Here is an 18,678-nt window from a genome sequence, read left to right as displayed (position 1 = left end):
CCATCTCAGAAGGCAAGAGGCTCAAGGTCTACCAGCAGTCAAATCTTCTGCCATCTTGGACCTCACTGGTTCTAGCCAGTTTTGTCCTATATTCAAGGACTATGTTGTTCTTTTAGAGATTGTGCCCTGCCCTCTTCCTTCCTGTCTCACTTGGAAGGTGTGCATTGTTCAGAACAATTCTTTGTTATAGAACTACGAATGACCTTATCAACAGGTCCTATGGCTGCTGTTTATTGATCCGGAATAAAATCATGATCATCTGAATTTATTTCTCAGGAAAAATAATGCTGTCAGCCAGTGCTTGACAGTAGGTTGTTTTTCCTTTAACATCCCCTGGCTACTTCACGTTGTTGTCTATGAGTTCACAAGAGCAGAGAGATGGTGGCAGGAACTAAATATTTACACTGTGAAAAAAAATTAAATGTGAAATCATAACATCTATTAGCTTACTTTGTTTTATGCTGATTGCAAAGTAATATCCTGAGAATCACTGTCCTGGTATGGTGACCCTATGTGGAGATTTCTAAATCCCAGTTGTTGTTTTTAATTTAAGTACTTCATACAAAGACATGACAAAAAATGCAAAAGGTACAAGAGGGAAGATGGTGCTGCAGCTTCCCAGTTTCCTTCTCTGAAAGCAACTACCATTACCATTTTCTTCTGTGTCCTGGACATATTCTGTACCAGCATCATCCAACAGAACCATGATGATGGAAACAGTCTATCTGCGATGTCCAATATGGTGGCTGTTAGCCACATGTGACGTCGGAGCCGTGGGGGCTCTGATGAACGATCTCATTGTTCTTAAAATTGTCTTTAAGTCCACGTGGACCCCTTTTGTATTATTGCACTTTTGTATTATTTATTTATTTGGCCATGTGTTGTGGCTTGCAAAATTTTAGTCCCCACTCAGGGATTGGACTCGGGGCCCATGGCAGTGAAAGCACCGAGTCCTAACCACTAGACAGCCAGGGAGTTCCCTAGGGTTGTGCTATTTTTTTTCCCCCCAATCTGCATCATAATTTAACCAAGGTGCAGGCATAACTAGAAATGTACTGTTTTATTTCTTTTTAAAGATTTTTTGATATGGACTATTTTTTTCCAAGTCTTTATTGAATTTGTTACAGTATTGCTTCTGTTTTATGTTTTGGCCCCAAGGCATGTGAGATCTTAGCTCCCTGACCAGGGATTGAACCTGCACCTCCTGCATTGGAAGGTGATTTCCTACATCACCTCCTGCATTGGACCACCAGGGAAATCCCCAGGATTGTGCTTTTAGACAGTCTTCCTCTTAGGATATTTCAGGCAATGAGAATCTACCCAGTTTCAAATGGCATCTAGAGAAAGACATTTCACTACCCTGTTTTGATGTTTACTCTGTACAAACACTTTTTTCTGTGAGGTCCCTTCAGGCAGCAGTGGATACAGAATTCAGTATCAGCCAAATCTGCGTACAAAACCCACCTCCAAACTGCATAGTCCCTTTGCAGCTTGTGGAACAAATACGTAGCATCACATGCTGACCTTTAGGAGCTCAGTCTGTATTTCACAAGGAATCATATGGGGAGAATGAAGAAATGATCTAACAGTCACTCAAGAATATCCCTGAATCATCGCTGGGGGCAGGGCCTGCTCTTATACTTTGCGGATGGGAAGAGGATGTGATTCTTGCCTTGTCAGGGTTCCTGACATAATAGAGAAAGTGTTTGGGTCTACACATGGATGGACAGTGACTTTCACAATGCTCCATTTATAGGTGACACCTTCGAGAGTGGAAGGTGTGCATTCTGCAAAACCCTTTCTTCTGCTACAGAACCAGGACTACCCTTACCAACAGGCCCTATGGCAGCTGTTTATTGATGCAGAACAAAATCGCAATCATCTGCATACATCCCAAACCAAGACTCACCACATCCCGGGATGGATAGAATTATTAGCCCTGATCCCTTATCCCTACCTCTATACTCATCTCACTGCGGGTGGAGTGGACTGTCCAGTCCCTGGGCTCGGGCTTGGTCATGTGACTTGCTTTGGCCCATAGAATGGGCAAAAATGAGAGTGTGGCAGTTTCACTTGGGCAGCTGCTACCTCTTCAGCCTGGGCCTCAGGATAAACACGCTTGGAAAAGAGCTACTTCATCTGGTCTGCAGACCAGCAGTGAGGAGCAGAGTGGACCCAGCCAGCAGAACATTAAACCACAGCTGCCCCAGCCAACTGCAGATCATGAGAATTGCTATCTTAACCCACTGAGGTTGGGATGGGTTTATTACATAGCATTATTGTGGCAATAACTAACTAATACATGTGCACACTCTTTTATTAGATATGAGTTAAGCCGCTGCAGTAGAGACCCTACACAATATTGAGTTAAATAAGAAAGACATTTATTGACCTTTTGTGTAAGAATATGGTTAAGCAGCCAGCGTTAGTTTGGCGGCTCATGTGTTGGGGAGCCAGGCTCCACCATTCTCGCTGTAGCCCTCTTCCACCTGCAGCCTTCGTATTGTTCACAGATAGGTGGTAATTTTCCTGAAAGTCCAAACACGCCACAGGGTGGCGCCAAACCCTCTTTCCTACATTACCCTCCAACCTTATCACCTCCATCACCTCAACCATCTGTAGCCTCACCCTGAATTATGTTTCCACTCCTGCTCCAGGCTTCGGGGCCTGTCCTTTTCTTGGATGGGTGCGCTCCTACTATGTCTGCAAGCTGCTGCTCCAATGCCCTCCCCCAGGGGGTCTCGACAGCATCTCACTCTCACCAGAAGCCAGGCCTGGTGCTCCCCAGGAGTGAGAGGTCCTGACCTCCTTGGGGAGTGGGAGGGGTGGGCAGAGATGTCCATTCTGCCTCCCAGTCATCCTAGGAGCCGACCTCTCCCACCGTCAAATCCCTGCTGACCTCTGGCCCTGAAAAAGCCAGAGAACCTCTGCATCCCACACCTCCCTGACCCCCTTGCTTCCACAACTCAGCACTTCAGTGAACACAAGAAGCAGGGGGACCCCTGCTTCAGAGGCTGACAGAGGCTGGAGGAGTGGGCATGTGGGTTTGAGGGTGACAGACTCTATCCTGGACTAAATTCTAGCCAGGCTCCTCTGTGCCTCCCTCTAGATTCAACCTTGGCCCATAAAGACTTGAACAAACACCAACATAGTTTCTACCAGCTCAAGGCCACAGCTCTAGGATGACTCTAGCCCCTCTTAAAGTGCCTGCCTGGAAAAACTCCAGGCTGCCTAAAGAATTTACTGTTTGTTTCAGCCAACACCTGAAGCTAGGGACTTTTGTCTCTCAGCTGCTGGGACAGGGTCGGAGCCCACCTCTGATAAGTGTCAGTTATCCAGCACAGATGGGTTTCACGTACAAGACCAATCTTTCATCCTTAAAACATAAGCTCTTGTCCTTTCAGTTCTTACTTATCTGCACCCACTGCACAAGCCCTTCAGTTGCATCAAAACCTCTGGTCTGGTACCCCATTTTCTTCCAGTTCCTACTTGGTCTACATCCCCATGTTGATCTCTTGGCCTGACTACTTTTAGGCCACCATCAAAGTACTCTTTATAGAACTCAAGCTTGGTCGTGTCTCTTTTCTCTGCTCAAAACATTATGGTCTGTGCTCTGTTTGGTCAGGTCCTTTTCCAGGCCCTTCAGGACTGGTTCCCTGCTCACCTGCACAGCCTCATCTGCTGCCCTTTCCCCGTTGAGCTCTATGCTTGGGAACACCAGACTGCACCTGCTTCAAGCTCCCCCGAGATTTCATGCTTCTGACCTCTGTACTGTCCTCCATCTGGAATGCCCTTCCTTCATCTTGTCCTCCTAAGAAGCTTCTATGTGGCTTTCTTCCTCTTCCTCTCCTCCAAGCCACCCTTCACATTTACTCCTTTCCAGTCAACCAGGAACTGAACCACTTGGTCCACTGCCACTGTCTTGCCAACACACCGTCTTCTCTGTGTATCTTCAGGTGTCCTGGCCTCCTGTTAGGCTTAGGGTCCCTCGCGGCAGTGACTTTGTCCTAATCAACTCTTTCCCCAGCACCAGGAGCAGTGTCTGGCTCATAGCCCAGGCCCAACTCAAGTTCTCCCTTTTTCATGGACTCTCCCTAGCTTCCTAACCTTCCCTCCTCTGAGTCTTAACAACTTTTCTCTATCAGTTTTGCCCTAATCATACATGGTCTCATTGCATTAACTTTTAAAAAATGGCTAATTTCTCTGACAGATTTCATCAGAATCAGTGAGACTTTTCATTCATTTGGTAGCTATTGGCCTTGTGTCTCCCTCTCTCCTTCTGTCACTCAGCTCTCAATAAGGAGCTGGGCTCTGTGCTGGCTTGTCCATCACGTGATGGTGACAGAGGCAGCCCTAGGCAGACAAGCTTTGTACCACCTGACGCTGGGCACTCTTCCCACTTTCAAGCTGTCTCCAGGGATGTGTGCCTGATCCAAGGAGAGAGACATCTCACTCACAGGCTGGCCAGGTGATGTCTCTGGGCTCTGGCAAAAACACTGCCCAGTCTAGGTCAGAGGACAAGATGGTTGGATGGCATCATCGACTCAATGGACATGAGTTTGAGCAAGCTCCGGGAGAGGTGAAGGACAGGGAAGCCTGGCGTGCTGCAGCCCGTGGGGTCACAGAGAGTCAGACACGACTGGGCAGCTGAACAACGGCAGCCACCTTTAGGTTAAGTTGGACAAAGCAGACTTTTACTCTCGGGAATTTTAATTTAGAAAACTGGTAAGGTAGCATGTGAGACCAATATAAAATCGTGCAAATTTGAGGTAGTGTGATACAAAAAAATGATATGTAAACCTTACTTTTTTTTTTTTTTTTAGACAAAAGCCGTTTAATTGACAGTATACAACTTTCCAAAATATATTTTTGTAAGAAAATGGCAATAAGTAATAATTTTTACAAACAGGTTTCTTAGTAAATTCCAGTGTACTTTAGACTCCTGTCCACTAAGACACAGCTCCTCCAGTCTCCTGAGCAAACTCTTTTAACATTCACTAATTTTTTTAAAAAGACGTGGAGTACATAGTAATCCCCTCCTGTGACTCAGGGTAGGGTTTTCGCCAAATTTGAGTTAATCAGCTAATGACAATGATGAAAACCATTGCTTTACTTTCGCCCCCCTCTGCCTTCCCATCTTGTTCCCTTTGATCCTTAGTCCTATATGTAGAAACTATTCAAAACTATTCTTGGCAGAACACAATTGTCCATTTAAGTCTTAGACCTAAATAAGCCACAGACCAGTAAGGTTCCTGATTTTGTCTTCATGCTCTCCCTACCCTTGCTGCCGATCTCCTTGGTATCACTCTGCTGCCTGCCCTTAATTAGCAGGCCTTAATTTGTTGGTTTCTTCCTGAGGCACACAGCACTGGACAGTTTTCCAGTCCAGGTTTTAAGCCTGTTTTCTGTCACTAAATATGTGAGTTTCGCCAGGTCACTTTATCTTTCTGGGCTTCAGACTCTTCTTCTGTTAAAAAAATAAAGATTGGACTGGGTTCTAAAACCCTTCTTCCCCACCAGGTTGCATACTGACTACAACCCTTATTGTAACATGCTGGGACTTTACAGGGAGGGGATGAGGACCATATTTAAAAATAAAAATGCCCAGTCTGCAAGACAAATACTTCATCATCAGCCTATCTCGTATTTCATTTTTCATTGAAGAAAAACAAAAGCTTGTTATTTCTAGTAAAATAGACATTTACATTCCTGTTTAGAGGGAAAAAAGCCTTCTCTCATAACAAAGGTTTTTTCGAAGTATAGTCACTCAAAGCAGTGCAGGGTGGATTAACATGTGGCTGTTGTATTTACATTATCAAAAAATACGTATATGTGTATCAGCTGGAACTGGTTTTTCAAAGTTTCTCCAGTATATTGTCAAAAAGATAAATGCTTAAGAAGTGATTTAAATAAACTTTCTGCTAGCTTTCCTTATCAAGAAGGGAAAGAACAGTCTTGCATCTAGACTAAACCCGTATCTTGTCCTATGACGCAAAAGAATATTCTGTGCCCCCTTCATAAGCATTGCTGCGTCTGTCCCCCCTGACATGAGAGTGTGCTTCCCCCTGGATCTCGTCCAGTCATCAGATTCATGGTTTCTGAACGAGTGTGCTACCGAAATAAAATAGTTTATTATAATCTCTGGCACAACTTGTTTCAAGTCAATGCTGAATTCCCAGCTTTCTTCTCTCTTCTCAGCCCCAGAATCTGAATTAACCAGATAGCATCAGAGACCAGCAAAGATGTGGGAAGAAGATGACCACTACAGATGCATGGCGATATGGTCTTTGACATAGGTGGCAAGAGCAAGCCAGGGCAAGTTGCCCAGAAGGCTAGAACAATACAGTTCAGATGCACCCAAAGAAGGAGCCTCTGAGCCAGCCCAGAGCTTGTCAAGGCTGACTCTGGACAGAGCCACAGTCATTCCTCTTGACCAAGCCTCATTTTTACTCTCTGGTTCTTGCCAGTCACCTTCTCGCTCCCCAAGAGGCCTGTGGGTTATGGCCTTTGATTGGTTTCCAGAATGTATTTGCTGTCTCTGTCTAAACCTGGCTGGTGAAATGAGACCCAGAATCAGCAAAGGAGTAATCCAGGCTGGCCTGTCCCATGGTGGCCATGATAGAAACCCACTGGGTAGAAAGAACCAAATGTTGGGTAGGAAAGAAGCAAACAGATCTTTTCCCAGTGAGACAGCATTTTCCTCTGCTGCTGCTGCTGCTAAGTCACTTCAGTCATGTCCGACTCTGTGTGATCCCATAGACGGCAGCCCACCAGGCTCCCCCTTCCCTGGGATTCTCCAGGCAAGAACACTGGAGTTGGTTGCCATTTCCTTCTCCAAAAAAAATGATATGTAAACCTTACTTTATGTACCAACTTTGAAATAATGAAAATGTCCCCAGATAGGAACCTGGAGCTATGGGGAATCCTGGTCCGTGCTTTGGGAAGCCCAGCAGCGCAAGGATCTCTCCCCCTGGTCTTGTCAACTCCCTGTCTTTGTGTCTACCTCTCTTACTGAAATCAACCTCTCTTTCATTACAGAGTTTTGAGCGGACCTGGGGACTTTCTGCTCTTGTGAACTGATAGTGCAACCAAAGCCCCTAGTATAGTACCTGGTGCATAACAGGTGCTCAGTAAATAGCAGCCGCCTCTTCCCTAATTATCATCATCACTGTTATTGACTCTTTGGTGGCAACCAAGGATTCTATACTTCTCTCACCCCTATTGGAATCTAGCCGTTCTGCGCTACAACCCTAACACACCTTTGGACGTGTGGCCTGGGGCACTTGAGCAGGTAACCTACGTTCTTTTGTATTTTATTTATTTCCTTGTTTGTTTTTGGCTGCACTGGGTTTTCGCTGCTGCACGTGAGCTCTCTGTAGCTGAGGAGCACAGCTTCTCTTGTTGCAGGGCACGGGCTCGAGCGCGTGGGCTTCAGGAACTGAGTGGCGCACAGGCTTAGTTGCCCCACAGCATGTGGGATCTTTCCGAATCAGGGATTAAACCCGCGCCCCCCGCACTGAGGGGTGGATTCTTAACCACTGGACCCTCAGGGAAGTCCAGGTTACCTACATTCTTCAAACCCTGTTTCCTATCTGTCAAACGAGGATAACAAGATATGTTTCCATGGATCATTGGGCTAGATAAGAACATAAAATGCCTAACCCAGGGCTGGGCACCACACCAGCAAATAGAACATGCTAGCTGCTGCTGCTTCCTATTATTAGTATTATTGGTCATGCACTTTAAAGAAAGTAAATACTCGTTGGCTGAAGTTACTACCCAGAGAAAACATTTGTTTTTCATTCTTGGTGAGAAACTTTGGGAGATGACCTGGACAGGCACTGAGAAAACAGATGTCTTCATGCAGCATCAGGGAACTCATAAACCAGAAGAAACGGGTGGGCTGATCACTTTGCTTGAAACCCCACCCAACTAGCAGAACCTGCTGGGCTCTCAGGCCCACTGCTCCTCTGGGGGACTGTGTGCCCTCATCCCACGGTTTGCACCATTCTTCACCTCGGGTTATTAAAGCTCCGACGCTATCTGTGGTCATTTTGGTAGATTATCAAATCTTATTCATTCAGAATTTCTTTTGCTCATTAATGCATTTCTTTCTCCCTGACTTACTAAATGTGATCAATTAACGATTTTCTTTGCAGAAGGACTGGAAAAGCCTTTGCACCTTCCCCACATAGCACTGTCATCACAGCATCACTTGGAGTCAAGGCAGCCCTGGGCACGTGTTGGCTGAGGCAGGAGTGGGTTTGGTTTGGTGCTGGAGGGAGCCAAGCAGCACATGACTGACCCTCTAAGGGGTCAAGAGAGGCTGGGGCCTGAGGAGGACCATCTTGGGTGCGCTCACGTGTTTTTCTTTATCCTGCCCCTCTGGCCCCTCCCTGCTAGCTATTCAAAGACTCAGATTTTTTTTTTTTTTTTTTTGCTTTTTAAAGAAAAAATACAACCCAATGTGCATTTTCCACCAGCTTGAAGGGGTGGAGAACCCCCTACCGAGACAGGGAACATGTGTTCCAGTACATGAGTTTGAGAGCTTGGGAGAAAGTCAGGCCTAGGTCCTGTGGTGGAGGGTGGCCCAGTGATCCAAATATTCTGTCAGCCCCAGCGAGTGACGAGAGAGAGGCTGGAAGTGGATGATCCTCCGTGAGCAGGAGGTCAAGTGTGTTGTAAATAACTTGTACTTGATGAACCAGAAGAGAGAGCACCAGAGAAAACTGTTATTTGATTTAATGATCTATGCCCCCTGAGGATGACCTGTTTTCCAGTTCCCAGGGGCTGGTTATACTGGGGAAACAAGGGATGGAAGCCCCGCTCCATCCTTGTATTTATCCTCTTCTGCCCGCGTTTCCTCTGATGGAAGTTCTGGCCGCCCTGAGGGATTCTAGTTTCAAAAAAAAGAGCTCTGCTTTTTTCTTGCAGGCCCTTGATAGTGGTACATAAATACTCAACTATTGACATTTTAATTCCTTACCACATGGTTAGAATTGGTTATGGATTTATACATTTTAATATGAGAAAAATAAGTATTTTACAAGTGATGCTGAGAAGCCAGTACTAGAAAATAAAATCTGCAGGTGGCCTGTGGCGGGACGGGGCTCACTCTGTGGCGGTGTCGGCGGCTGCCTCACTCTCCTCACCCTCTGGCTCTTCAGCAGCCGAATCTGTAGCCGGAGGCTCCTCTGTCGGTGCTTCAGTGGTCCCCCTGGGATGAGAAAAAGAGTGCCAAGGTGTTTAGTCTCGAAAGGGGCAATCACACTTTTCATTATTTCCTCATCTGAGGCGAGAAGTGTAAATCGTCCCCTATTGTTTACCCCGCATCCTTATTGAAAATCTCATCCTCTTCCGAAGATTCCTTGTCATGCAGCTTCTGCGCCATGTTTTTCTTGCGCGTGGCGTTGAGAGGCCTGTACATGTCCCGAAGCCAAAGTGGCCGCCGCCTCCAGAAAAAGCCCTCCTGGGACACAGAGAGCGACGTGTTAGTTCTGCTTCTCCCCTGCTTCCTCTGGCTACAGCACTTCATCCTTCCCAAACCCACCTGACTCTCACTTGTCCCTGAGCTCCTCTTACGCAGCAGAAATCCGAAAAAGCCCCTTGGAGGAAAGCATACACGGTTAGTGTCAGGTGCCACTTTCCATCTCTCACAGTGTATTTGCTCTGGTCTTACCAGGACTAAATGGGACTTCAGTCAGCAATCACAATAAGCAAAGTCACCACAGACCTGGGGTCTTGAGAATCACTCCATGCTGGCCTTCCAGAAGCTCTCCAGGTCTGTCCAAAATGGCCCCTGGCCCGCTCTCTCGGGAGGCCTGTGCATGTGGCCTAGCATGGCCTACAGGCCCGACTGCAGCCCCACTCACGTTTCTCGGCCCTCAGCCAACTGCCCTCGTGCAGTGAAGACACTGCGCAACCGTGCCGGGCAGATGCACACTCCTTCCAGAAGCATTCCACACTACCCACTTTGGACTTAGTCTCATGTGCGGCATTTGCTGGGGTGGGGGTGGGGGAGGGGAGGAGGTGCTTCTGCTTTCTTAGCTGCTCTATCCGATAAACTGCATCACAGCAGGTAAACCCTTAGGTCCAACTAGCAAAGTTACCTAGCACTCTGACTTGCATACGGCAGGTTGTCACTGAGGTGTGAGTGAATTGTGAAATCAGTTTAAAGGTTATGACCAGCAGGAAAACTCAAAAGTATTCTTTTTGAAAACAAACAGAATTGAAAAAGAAAAAGAAAAAAAAACAACGGCGTGCACACTGAGTTTGTATCAGAAACCACTTCTGTCCATAAAGTATGTGTGTGCTAAGCTGTGACATAAAATGCAGCTCGCAGCCCAAGAACAGTGTGATCACAAGGGGCCCTCGGTGGAAAGGCACCACCTTCTTTTTGATAATCACTAGCAGCATGACCATGGGGCCAGATGTTTTCTCTTTCTCCATTTTTTTTTTTTTTTTTTTTATTATAAAAGGAAAAGACAAACTACTGTCTAAAGTTTCTTCCAGTTAAAACTTTATGAGGTTTGGATAAAGGGAATATGGAGTGGGGGCTGAAAACCAGGAGGATGAGAAGGGGAGCTTTCCTGCCCCTTTACAGAAAGAACATATAATTTGTTCTACTTTTCATCAGCTTTGAGTAAGGCTAGCCCCCAAATCTCTAACTTCTTACCCCAGAGCCTCCAAGAACACCTCTGACCTGGCCTGATGCCTACCACTGGCAGGAACAGGTACAACCAAAACCTCTCCCCGCCCACCCTCTTTCCTTAAAGAACAAGTGAAACCAGATGAATCTGTCCCAGTCCTGTGCTAGGCCCAATTTGGTTGGGGAGCTAGTTCTGCTGATAAATAAATTAGTGTAAAGCATTAGGGTAAACAAAGCTTCTTCCTGCCTTTGGTGAGGAGACTAAAATAGATGAGTTCTCAGCTCTCCTCTAGTTCTAAAATTCTGCTTTAAAAGACCAATATTTACCTTCTGCTTCCTTCTTCCTCTGATGCCGTTCTATGAGAATAAATCTATTTTAAAAGAAAACATGATCACGATCATGACAGCCACTTCCAAATCTTTATTCATTACTTTTTATTTTCAGTTTTATCTACCCAGTGAGTTGATAACATTTTTAAGGACAGGAATTCTATCCTGTTTAAGAATCCTTTGACTCTCCCACAGTACCTAACCTTGGGTGTTGCATGCAGCTGGCGATACATTTTATGGACCATTTTAGATCATGTTCAACAGATAATTCCTAACAAAAAACTTTCAGAAGTAGGGAAAGAAAATAAAAGTATTGACCAGAAACCTAAGCACTGTTTAAAATCAAGAACAGGAGGCAGATGCCTGTCATTACTATTACTATTGATCACTGTGGAGGAGGGGGGTCCTAATCAGTACAGTAAGAAGAAGGGAGAATTGGAAAGGAAGAGATAAACATATCTGCATATGAATGATGGACTTTAGAAGACCAAAGGAATCAACCAAAATTTTAAGTACTGTAAGTAATATGAGAATTCAGTAAGACAGCTTACATACAAAGTCAAGAGATCAACATATAAGCTTTAATAGCTTTCTTATATAGCACAAATAACTAGCTAATAGAAAAAAAGATCCCATTTATAATATCAATAAGAATGCATAAAGTAACTAGGAATAAACTCAACCAAAAATGTGTAAGACTTATGTGATGAGAATATTAAAACATTCCTGAAGGACATTGAGAAGAAATACATACATGGCATGGGATTCTATCTTCCGAGAATACTGTAAGGAGGTCAATTCTCCTCAAATTAACCTACAAATTCGATGCAACCCTATTTATATCCAAGGAAGTTTTTAAACAAAACCTGGTGCGCTGACATTTGGTAGAGAATATATGCAAAAACACTTATGAAATGTATGAAAAAGAAGATCAAAGATCAGGGCCTTACCCTAACAGATATAAAATTACATGTTATAGAGTACCTGGAGTTAAGCAGTGTGATACTGAAAAGATAACAGGAAAAGATAACTGGATCAACAGAATAGAATCCAAGTAAAGACAGTATTTTAGACAGGGGAGAAAGAATGAACCATTCAGTGAAAGATTTGAAAACAAGTGGATCTTCACGTACTGGGGAAAAGGTTAGATCCCTTACCTCAACTACACTAAAAATCAAATACAGCAAGTTCTAGACAGATTATAAAAGTACTTGAAGATGATGATTAGAGATGATTTTTATGTCATGAGGTGACAAAGGCTTGGCTAACAAAACCTGCTGCACATGAGCCATGAGGAGATGATGGCCCATTGTGGTGGTAGACTGTCAACGCCTCTCCTACTCTTCTCAGCCCTCACCCCCTTCGCCTCTGGATTGTCTGTCTTCTTCCTGTTGATTTATAAAACCCCTGGGAGTTCCCTAGTGGTCCAGTGGTTAGGACTCTGCTATTTCACTGTGGTGGCCTGGATTTGATCCCTGGTCGGGAACAAAGATCCTGCAAGCACAGCACGGCCAAACAAACAAAAACAACCCCCCACCACAAACCTCTTTATGATAAATAAATATTGGCTTTCTTTGAATTTCAGCATTTCAAAACCTTCCATTGTTTCTGTCTCTAAGGTGACAAGACAAAAGAGCAGAGTAGGGAGCACAGGCTTTGCAGTCGGGTGATACTGGCTCCTGCTTTTGGTTTGACCACTGGAGCCTCATGCTGATTTCCTTCCTCTATGAGAGAGGGACAGTAATACCATCCTCACAGGATTGTGGCGATTCAGTCAGACAATACACAGAAAATTCTTCATCTTCCACTTGGCATGAAGCAGTGCTAAGTTGGTGTCACAGACCAGGTGGTCAGATCCATCAAAGACTCTGCTCGTGGTACCAGGCCCTGAAGCTGCTTTCCTGACACAGGATTATTAAAATACTGCTTTTCTTCTAATACTTTTATGCAGTATTTTTTCACATTTATGGAAACATGTTTATTTAAGGTGAGAAATGGGGATCTGCTATTATTCTTCCCCCTCCCTACAAATAGTCAGGCAGCTTATTTGATTATCATTTATTCATTTTCTTCCACTGATTAGAATATCAAAACATGACAAATATCTTAAGAACACATGGGTCTATTTCTGGACTCTCTACGCTACTTCAAATAAATATTCCTTTGCATTATTCTTCACTGTGGAACTGATAAAATGCCTCATCTCTGTTCTGTCAAACACCATTAGTGTCTATCATGGGAAAAACATTGCACAGTCCCTGTCCTCAAAAACCTTGTAAGTGGGGAGAGGAAACAATGAAACGGTATAGATACAAATGAAGGCTAAACTACATGGAAATTAAAAACAGCATAAAGAGGATGTTATAGGACTTCCCGGATGGCACTAGTGGTAAAGAACCTGCCCGCCAATGCACAAGACATAAGAGATGCGGATTTGATTCCTGGGTTAGGAAGATCTCCTGGAAGAGGGCATGACAACCCACTCCAGTATTCTTGCTTGGAGAATCCCAAGGACAGAGGAGCCTGAAAGAGCTACAGTCCATGGGGTCACAAAGAGTCAGACACGACTGGTGACTTAGCTCGCACATGCAGATATACTAGACAAGCAAAGGCCGTATGCCACCTGGAGATGCAGAGGGTACAGTCTGGGCAATGGCCAACTACTAGCAAGCTGACCCCATGCTAAGTCCCCAGACCCCATGTTAAGTCCCCAACCTCCTAGGCTCAGAAATTACTCTTCCCCTCCAAGAGAGAACTTACATCTTCCTCTTGTGGCAGTTTCACCTTATCAATAATATCACAGGAATGATCAAAAATCAGAATGCCAAATTCTTACTTGACAACGAGAAATACATCTGTTCTACAGACAGGGCACCTGTGTCTACACAACCAGAGAATTAAACTTCTGTAAAGACAGGCCTCCAAGGCACGCCAAAGCACAACCACACACTCAAAAGGCCACTTGGTGAGAAGAGAAAAGGAATCAGCTGAATCCCACATTAAATGGAAAGGCCTGTAGTAGCCAGATGCTCTCAACAGGTGCAGCCTGGCGATGGGCCTGACTCTTCAGTGATGCTGCCTCAGGTGCCATCTCTACTCTTGGACAAGGTGAGGCTGGGCACGGCCCATGCTGCTCCCTCTTCACCGTTTCTGTACTTTCACTACTGACCAGCCCTCCTACAGACCGACACATTTCTCTTTAGCGGACACATCATGTCAGGTTTTATTCAAGTCTGACAGACCAGGAAGCCATTGGTCCTTACACTGCTCTGCTCCCCTTCATGAGGCTCTTAGGGAGCCACCTTCTAAAGAACTGTTTACCACTTTTGTAAGTTCTGAGGTTGAGGGGACTGCTTTGCTGGGGCCCCTAAGAACTGGTGACAGGCCTCACGAGACTAGGGTCAGGAGGGCTGGATGATTCAGGGAAGTCTATTTGAAGACAGATGAACTTGAGTTGGCTTTGGAGAGTCACAGGACTCCCACAGGCAAAGTAAAATAAAGGAATTTATTTTGTCTGCGCAAACGCGCAGGTAAAAGCAGGAATGGGTACGGTGTAACGAGCACATGTTGAGGGGCTGCTTTGGCTGGAATAGAGGGCTGCCAGGACAGGAGAAGAGATAAAGTAGATTGTCTTGGTAGAGTAGAATCAAGATGGTCAGCTCACTAAAATTGCTCTTTTGGACTTCCCTGGTGGTGCTGTGGATAGGAGTCCGCCTGCCAATGCAGGAGACATGGGTTTGATCCTGGTCCAGGAAGACCCCACATGCCACAGAGCAAACTAAGCCTGTATGCTGCAACTACTCAGCTCCCACACATAGAGCCTGCCCTGCAACAAGAGAAGCCACCACAATGAGAAGCCTGTGCACAGTTAGGAAGAGTAGCCCCACCACTTGTCTCGACCAGAGAAAGCCCACACAAAGCAACAAAGACCCAGGGCAGCAAGAATAAATCAATGAGATTATAAAAAATAAAATAAACATGTTAAAAAAAACCCCAAATCTTCCTCTTAATGTTAGCAACTGCCTGTTGGGGAAAGTAATAAACCATTATGTAACTGAATGAAAGGTAAAGAGGCTAGTTCCAGGAAGATGCTGCTCCAGACATGACATACTTCAGGGTGGCCTGATGCGGGATTCTTACTTGTAGCGCTCTAATGGAACCTATTTACACAATGCCTAACACACCGGAGAAGACAGCTGCTGAGGAGATCTAAGGGACTGATAAGATCACGCTTCTATCTATTAGCCGGTCCTTTTAGCCCTCCTAGGGTGACCGATAGCTATGTGAGGGTGGAAATGATGTATCTCTCATCACTGCAGCCAACAAGGAGAGAAATCAAGGTAGCATGAGAGTGGCTGTGAGTACATCAAATCCACATGGTGTTCTGAGTCGAAGAAATGTTACTATCGTGTCAACTCTGGCTTCTTACAAACTTAACTGGTCAGAATAGTCTAATGGCTTATTATCTTGGATTCAGTTCCACAGATATCTCCTGGGAGTGGAGCTCCTGTGAAAACCCTGGGAACACACTCGTCAATAAAAGAACAAAGTATATCTCAGTCCTCGTGACTGAAGAGGAGTATCAAGTACTAGTAGGTGGAAAGGTGGCTTTGATTTTTTGGGTTGGGGGTTCTGAATCTGAATTAATAATCATCCTTACCTCAATGAGACAGAACATTATAATCAAAAACATCACTACTACAGTCACAGATATTGCCAAGATGAGTTTGTTGTTATAGCCGTAACCTGGGACTTCTTTTGTGAGCTAAAAATAAAGAAATAAATAACAAGTTGTTAAAAACAGGGAGCTGGAAAGGATGAAAGCTGAGTATTCTTAAACCTATTCTAAACAATAGCTAGCTATTCTTAAACTACTAGAAGACTCCATCCTTTTCAGGTGGATAGATTTTATAAGAAGAAACCAAATTTAAAGTTATTGATCTCATTGTTAGCATTTTCTTCTACAATGTATTTATCTTGTGTGTTATGTCCTCTTCTCATCTACCCTAGGAATAAGGGCACATTCTCTGAATGAGCAGAGAGGGAGGTCACTGTCTTAGCCAGCTTGATCGAGACAAGATACAGGCCAGGAGCCCCAGGTCTTCCTGCTTGGGCACTTTAATGGCATGTCCTGAACTGAGTGGAAGCCCAGGTCCCATGTTTCAGGCATGATCCTCACCTCACTGGACTCCTGTTCTTTCTGTTCACTCTGGGCTTCTGTGCTCTCATTGATGTAGTTCTCAGTTTTCCACTGGTCTGTATCCCATTCTGCCTTGGACACCTTTATTTCTTGCTGCTCGCTGAGAAGCTTCATCAAGAGGCCTGTTCTGGAGATGAGTTTGGCGCAGGCCAGCTGCACGTGGGTCTCAGAGCAGTCCATTTTCAAAGTCCTGATGACGTGAGCAATGAGCTTTCTCACGTCGTTGTTGGGGATGAGAGATCGTAGCTGCTGGTTAAGCTGACTTTCAAACTGATCTCCTGGGGATGCGAGCACTGGGAAACTGTCACTTGGGGGCTTAGAGCCGAGCTCAGTGCCCACGTTGTGGTACTCCCACTGTGTTTCGTTCGTGTGTTGAACAGGTGGCATCAAGGCTGCAGCAACAGTAGAGTGTGCGCTGGAGACGTTATTACGGGCAGCAATTCCAGGTCTTGTTTCTTTTGGCCGAGTAATGTTTCCCAAAGAGACAACTGCTCCAAAAACATGTGGAGTATTGTTCACTGAACTAGAGTTGTCTTTAGGAGGGTCTGAAAGAGAATATAATTCCGAAAAACGATTTTCCTGAGGATCCAGTAATCCTGAAGATGAAAACCCCTCTCGTGGAGGGGAATTGATGAGACTCCTCACTGCAGAGAACAGAGGCCTTCTGGCCAGCATCATTCTACTGAGTGAGCCTTTCTTTCTCAGCTTTCGGCTTATTTTGGCCTTCGGTGTTCTGTGGGCCACCCGAGAGCGAGTTTTATGGAAGAGGTATTTTTTTCTGGAATGTGAGACTGGTTTGGAAGACTTCATGTTTCTCACTCTAGCATCAGCATCTTCTAAAACAAAAATGGTGTAGGATAAGTCTTTTGATTTGTTTTTAACCTCAGGTTGGGGTTTTGGAGGGAGGGGGTCAGAAGGCCTGCCCCGAGAGTACTGTTTCAGGAAAGAAGAGACTGCTGCCTTGTGTTCCTTTATGAACGAAGGCTCTGTGTTGAAGGAGTTCCCCACTAACTTCCTGGGTCTTTGCACCATGTCCAGTTCGTCCAGCTCCCTTGGGGACGGCCTCCTGAGCCTTCTTTCTTTGGCAGTGTTCTCCACAAATGGCTGGGCAATCTGTTTCTTCTCGCTGCTCTCATCTCCCGCATCTCTGAAGTGCCTTTTCTGTAGGCCCCTTGGGCGCTTGAGGACCCTGTCCACTCTCAGCAGCCTTTGCCCTGGGCTCTCAATCTCAGCTAGGCTGTCTTCCTGTGGTTGGGCTGTTTCCAGTTTCTTCAGAAAGATCTGGCGTTTAAATTTGGGGCCCAAAAGGTTGGCACGGATAAGCATGGCCGTTTTTTCTTTCTTTTTAACCTCATCAATTTTTTCTTGAATTTCTGCATCTAACAAGTTTTCCAGAAAATAGAGTTTCCTCAATTTATTTTTATAAGTCGAATTGTTGTATATAGGCTTAACAGAAGGGTTCTTTGTATTGTTTTTGAAATGGCCCAGGGGCCTAGCTCCCTCATGGGCATTTGTAAAAAGAAGTTGAATGAAGGGCAATAATGTTGATTCAACATCTTCTAGATTTCCCTCTGAGAAATAAGGCAGTATGTAATTCAGCGCGCTGATCACATCGCTTTCGTCATTAAAGTCCAGCTGCTCATTCATGAAGGCTGACAGACTGACAGCACTTAGGTCTGAGGACGCCCTCTCGGGTTCAACAGTCAGTTCCGTGCTGGTGTTCTTCTTCCGGGCTTGCAACACCTTCATGAACGATCCTTCTGCATTCCCTATAGATGTATTTTCATCTGTCAAAAGAGAAGAGACTGTTTTTGATAACTGAAGACTGATGGGAGAGCTTTTTGTCAGTCCACAGTCATGTATCCCAGACAAATAAATTAGGCATCAGCAAATGTTTGACTGCTGCTTGGAGGGGAGAGAAAGAAAGCCAAACATAAGTCAATGATTGACAACAATAAAAGGTGAAAAAAGATAGCTTTTGAAAAAGTGACCATCTGCTCAGAAGATTCTGTGGCATGAAATATAGTAATTATATTTAGGATCACTCGACTGGCTCCCAAGGGACTGGCAGTTAGACAAAGATTCCTCTACCCAGATCTACTGTGACTCCTCACGGTCACATACCCCATCCTGTCCTGCCTCAGAGGCAGAGGAGCGTGAGGTCTCCTCTCTCCACCTCTTCAGTGCACTTGCATTCTTACTATTATCACAGATGACCATGACCACAACTGCTGCCAGCAGGTCATCATCCGAACGTGTCCTCCACCCAACCATTGAGTCCTTTGCTCAGTCCCTGCCTCCATATATTCCAGCCCCTAGAACAGAGGGCTCTATGTCCAAAACTCTTATGTCACCCTGGTTTTTTGCTGAAATTTAGGCAGGGATCCATTAGCTAACAGATTTGTCAGCCTATATGCCAGTGTGGAATGTTCAACAGATCAATAGAATAATACTTGAAGTATTATAATGCAGAAGGGAAAAGCAACTTCTGTCAGTTGCC

General features: G+C 45.1%; 1 protein-coding gene across 1 annotated transcript in view; it reads right to left on the bottom strand.

Moving 5' to 3' along the window:
* Window positions 1–8,887: 8,887 nt before the first annotated feature.
* LOC122439765 (leucine-rich repeat-containing protein 37A2-like) overlaps window positions 8,888–18,678 on the bottom strand; it is a 45,754-nt gene continuing 35,963 nt past the window's right edge. Inside the window, exons 12-18 of the mRNA XM_043465558.1 lie at window positions 17,836–17,965; window positions 16,158–16,485; window positions 15,639–15,743; window positions 10,976–11,019; window positions 9,551–9,605; window positions 9,327–9,469; window positions 8,888–9,217 (exon numbers count right to left, since the gene is read on the bottom strand). Coding sequence (XP_043321493.1) covers window positions 9,112–9,217; window positions 9,327–9,469; window positions 9,551–9,605; window positions 10,976–11,019; window positions 15,639–15,743; window positions 16,158–16,485; window positions 17,836–17,965 — 911 coding nt within the window. The 3' untranslated portion in view covers window positions 8,888–9,111. The remainder of the gene's footprint in view (window positions 9,218–9,326; window positions 9,470–9,550; window positions 9,606–10,975; window positions 11,020–15,638; window positions 15,744–16,157; window positions 16,486–17,835; window positions 17,966–18,678) is intronic.

The sequence above is a fragment of the Cervus canadensis genome, chromosome 1 (genome assembly GCF_019320065.1).
Source record: "Cervus canadensis isolate Bull #8, Minnesota chromosome 1, ASM1932006v1, whole genome shotgun sequence".
In the NCBI taxonomy this organism is placed as follows: domain Eukaryota; kingdom Metazoa; phylum Chordata; class Mammalia; order Artiodactyla; family Cervidae; genus Cervus; species Cervus canadensis.
Note: the sequence above shows the minus strand (reverse complement) of the source record. Positions and strands in the feature narration are given on the sequence as shown.